General features: G+C 42.8%; 1 protein-coding gene across 2 annotated transcripts; it reads right to left on the bottom strand.

Moving 5' to 3' along the window:
• Positions 1 to 1048: 1048 nt before the first annotated feature.
• LOC101781052 lies at positions 1049 to 3225 on the bottom strand. 2 transcript variants are annotated; one of them, XM_022828996.1, is made up of 2 exons: positions 2873 to 3225; positions 1049 to 2782 (listed from the first exon to the last, which is right to left on the bottom strand). In XM_022828996.1, exon 2 carries the CDS (start codon positions 2738 to 2740, stop codon positions 1364 to 1366), a length of 1377 nt encoding a protein of 458 aa, XP_022684731.1. In that variant the 5' UTR covers positions 2741 to 2782; positions 2873 to 3225; the 3' UTR covers positions 1049 to 1363. The 2 variants fall into 2 exon arrangements, with proteins under 2 accessions (XP_022684731.1, XP_004980830.1); XM_004980773.3 differs by having other exon boundaries at positions 1049 to 2768.
• Positions 3226 to 4269: the final 1044 nt, after the last annotated feature.

Raw genomic sequence — 4269 nt, 5'->3', positions numbered from 1 at the left:
TCTTCTTCCTCACCTTCTTCCCCAATCCTCCCATTTGATGATGGTCTACTGAAAAAATGTTGGATAAAAAATGTTGTCCAATATTTCAAAAAAGTTGGGCCAACATTTAATTAGAAAAAGTTGAGCCAACATTTAATTAGAAAAAGTTGAGCCAACATTTCTCCAGAGAAAAAGTTGAGCCAACATTTCTTCGGAAAAAAAAGTTGAGACAACATTTCTTTAGAAAAAGTTAAGCTAACATTTTTCGAAAGAAAGTTGTACCAACATTTTTTTCAAAAAAAGTTGAATCCAACCTTTTTCTGCTGCTCCGGCGGCGGGGGCCGTGGCGCCGGGATGGAGGGGTGGGCGTCTCCGCTGGGGCAGCAGTGCAGCAGGGGAGGGAGGGAAGGGAGCTAGGGTTTTGGTTTGATGTAGATCTGATAGACCTCGTTACTTGCACAAATATCAAATACTGGAAGGTTCAATGCCTTCCTACCTTCAATAGTGAGGCATTGTTTGGATTTGGTCTCTCCAAGAGAAATCATGCATGCATTTAGTCAACAAGTCGTACTTAGGTCAACAATGAGAATTTCTACTTCATTACAGGCTTGATGAATACATTAGTCCAACATGCATTACATGGAAAAAGACGAAGTGGTTTGTCAAGTCACGTCAAAATGGAGGTTGTTGGTGTGATAACTATCAACGGCAGGGAAACAAGTGGAGGTGTGAAGAATACCGTTTGAAAGTATTTCTTCTACGCGGCAGTGGATAAGGAACTTGGAATTGTCTTGGCTAATTGTCACTGGCAATTTCTAATAGAATGAAGCCAATATACAAAATACAAATCATTGTCAATTTATTACCATGGCATGCATGCTAGTCTGTTTGATGTCAAATTGACTCACTACATTGTTCTTGTGTCCCATTTTTCACATGTCATGTATTTTGGTTCAATGGGCTTACTTTCTGTGAAATGGACCTTGCTTGATGAATGAAGCTACAGTAGGGAACAAAAAGGAACTATATCTGTATATGATGGATTATAAATACACTGACAACATGATAATGTCATCACAATAAAAGAAGCATTTAATCATTTAATCCCACATCTAAAGTACAAAATTGTACCGCCATATAACGGGGCATTATTTTTGGTTTACTGTCCCCACAGGCTAACTTGATCACATATCCATCCTACTTAATTATGTTTGTTGTTACATGACCAAAATCACTGACACCACATGCAAAAAAGAACAACAATTATTTTACTGGTAACTAATGAGCTTACACATATTCAAGAGGCAGATGCTACTTAGGCACTTGATTGAACCTAAACACCATCTCATAAATATGCTAAGCATGAATTCCTGCTCCATTCTTCTCACTTCGACCGCCTTCTCTTTGAAGATCCCCGGGTCTCGAAATCAGACTCAACTTTGTGCGCCCTTGCTATTTCAGTTCCTGATTTTTGCACCATGAAGCAGGCACCGCCATGTCCTGAATACCATGCCATTTTATAATATGCCAGATCAGGTTGGCAAATGTAATGTTTGACTGCCTTTGATTGTACTGTCTCGACCATTTGCTGTAGGCTACCCATGTCATTTATAAACTCTTCCTTCCCTCCTATTATTTCAACTGCAGTTCTACCTTGCGTGCGTCCATCGAAAAAGTGAGGTGCGAAGCCCACTCCAAGCTTCAGAGGTGGCAGGTCAGCCATGAGGTTTCTTGAATTTCCATCAGTCGTGTTATGCAGGTTACTGCACTCAAAGGCTGAAACATAGCATACAACATGTATCAGAATAATCTGCTCCGGGAATTTGCATGATAATTCTGATGGGATGTAGCTAGTAGGACACCCGTCTGGCTTGCAACATAGTGGATCCGGGCGCCACAAGTGGGTGTCATAGGAACACAAATCTTTTATGGTGAAACATGAAGCAGCGTGCGAGTGGGAAATGTCTTGCAGAGGCAGTTGGGTGAGTTCTCTCACAGCCGCTTCAGTCACATCCTTCATCGAAGACATGAATGATTGCAAGCATCTTATAGCAGTTCCGATAATGTCCGTGCTCTCTGACAATCGTAGCATCAGCTTGAGAGAAAAACTTCTCATTGGTGTCTTCCGGTCTTCATAGCGAAATTCCAGCGTTGCCTCCACACCACGCCCTTCCACACACATGCTCTGTATGTGCAGGCACCGGAGTATACTTCCTTGCACCATCTTGTACTCTAGAGTTTTGCCCTCAAGAAGTTGCCTGACCAGAGGGTTAGAGAACACGCACCGCAGAGGTGAGCATCCTGACTCCACATCTCTGAGGAAACGGTTGGCGCACTCCGCAAACCACTCATTTCTTCGAACATCTGAGCAGCTGATGTTGTCTTTGCAAAACCCAGTAAAATAGGAGGACACAGATGATTGTGTCACATGTGCGATCCATTTAGAGAAGGAGTGTCTTACAGGTTGTTCCAACTCTATGGCGTCCATTGTTTGCTGCTTGATGCACCTGTGTAGCAGATCTCCGCAGTCTTTGAAGGCACGCTCCAACAGCTTCCTGCGCCGTAGAAGGGACACGTCTGTGATTGGCATCCTTGCAGATCTCTCAAGTGCAAGCTCTAGCTCGGTGTGCGCCATCTCAAGCCTCTCAATGTGATGCCCTGTGGATGCCGTCCTTTCGTCATGGTCACACTTGCTGAACAGGTAGGAGGTGATTCTGCTCACGGTCTCTTGCACAACAGCTGAACCCACCATGCCCGCCATGAGTGTTGCTTAGGAGAGATCCCCTGTTCTGAAAGCAAAGAGCTAGCCATCATGAGATGCAGAGGTGTTTAAATCATTTCAGATAAAATGAAGAATTGTGCATCATGTCAAATTAATTGATTGATTCCTCACCGACTTGCCAATTGAATGAGAGATGACGGCGATCAAGGACGAATGCACGGCAGTTGCTGTACATACCACGGTCGTATCACCGATGGTGAAGATGAAAAGATTGATTAAGAAGGATACAGGTATAACTCAAAGACTTTGAGAGGTTGGAGGAGCACTAGTCAAGTAACCAGCAGGGTTCTGATGGTGAGAACCACTAGTGAAGTAACAAGCAGGGTTTTGAGGGGTTGGTGAGGAGCAATAGTGAAGATTGATTAAAAAGTCTTGGTCACTTGTCACTTGCAATTTCTAGTGGAATCAGTCCAAGATGAAAAGATTGATTAAGAAGGAGATAGGTATAACTAGAAGACTTTGAGAGGTTGGAGGAGCACTAGTCAAGTAACCAGCAGGTTTTGATGGTGAGGGGTCGGCAGAAACTACTGGTCCATATAACAGAAAATTTTCAGCAAAATTTCACAAAATTTGCACTTTTCCAAAGGAATACGACTGCCACACGTTCGTGGTCGTGTTTCCTGAACAAGATGTTCGAAATTTCATGTCATTTCATGGGTCCACTGGTCACTTGTCACTTGCAATTTCTAGTGGAATCAGTCCAAGATGAAAAGATTGATTAAGAAGGAGATAGGTATAACTAGAAGACTTTGAGAGGTTGGAGGAGCACTAGTCAAGTAACCAGCAGGTTTTGATGGTGAGGGGTCGGCAGAAACTACTGGTCCATATAACAGAAAATTTTCGGCAAAATTTCACAAAATTTGCACTTTTCCAAAGGAATACCACTGCCACACGTTCGTGGTCGTGTTTCCTGAACAAGATGTTCGAAATTTCTTGTCATTTCATGGGTCCACTGGTCACTTGTCACTTGCAATTTCTAGTGGAATCAGTCCAAGATGAAAAGATTGATTAAGAAGGAGATAGGTATAACTAGAAGACTTTGAGAGGTTGGAGGAGCACTAGTCAAGTAACCAGCAGGTTTTGATGGTGAGGGGTCGGCAGAAACTACTGGTCCATATAACAGAAAATTTTCGGCAAAATTTCACAAAATTTGCACTTTTCCAAAGGAATACCACTGCCACACGTTCGTGGTCGTGTTTCCTGAACAAGATGTTCGAAATTTCTTGTCATTTCATGGGTCCACTGGTCACTTGTCACTTGCAATTTCTAGTGGAATCAGTCCAAGATGAAAAGATTGATTAAGAAGGAGATAGGTATAACTAGAAGACTTTGAGAGGTTGGAGGAGCACTAGTCAAGTAACCAGCAGGTTTTGATGGTGAGGGGTCGGCAGAAACTACTGGTCCATATAACAGAAAATTTTCGGCAAAATTTCACAAAATTTGCACTTTTCCAAAGGAATACCACTGCCACACGTTCGTGGTCGTGTTTCCTGAACAAGATGTTCGAA

The sequence above is a fragment of the Setaria italica genome, chromosome VIII (genome assembly GCF_000263155.2).
Source record: "Setaria italica strain Yugu1 chromosome VIII, Setaria_italica_v2.0, whole genome shotgun sequence".
Lineage (NCBI taxonomy): Eukaryota > Viridiplantae > Streptophyta > Magnoliopsida > Poales > Poaceae > Setaria > Setaria italica.
The sequence above is the reverse complement of the archived record's forward strand: the minus strand, read 5'-3'. Positions and strand labels throughout refer to the sequence as shown.

Bases quoted from the DNA above. Each gene is read 5' to 3' on its own strand.
- LOC101781052 (XM_022828996.1), bottom strand. From the start codon at position 2,740: ATGGCGGGCATGGTGGGTTCAGCTGTTGTGCAAGAGACCGTGAGCAGA.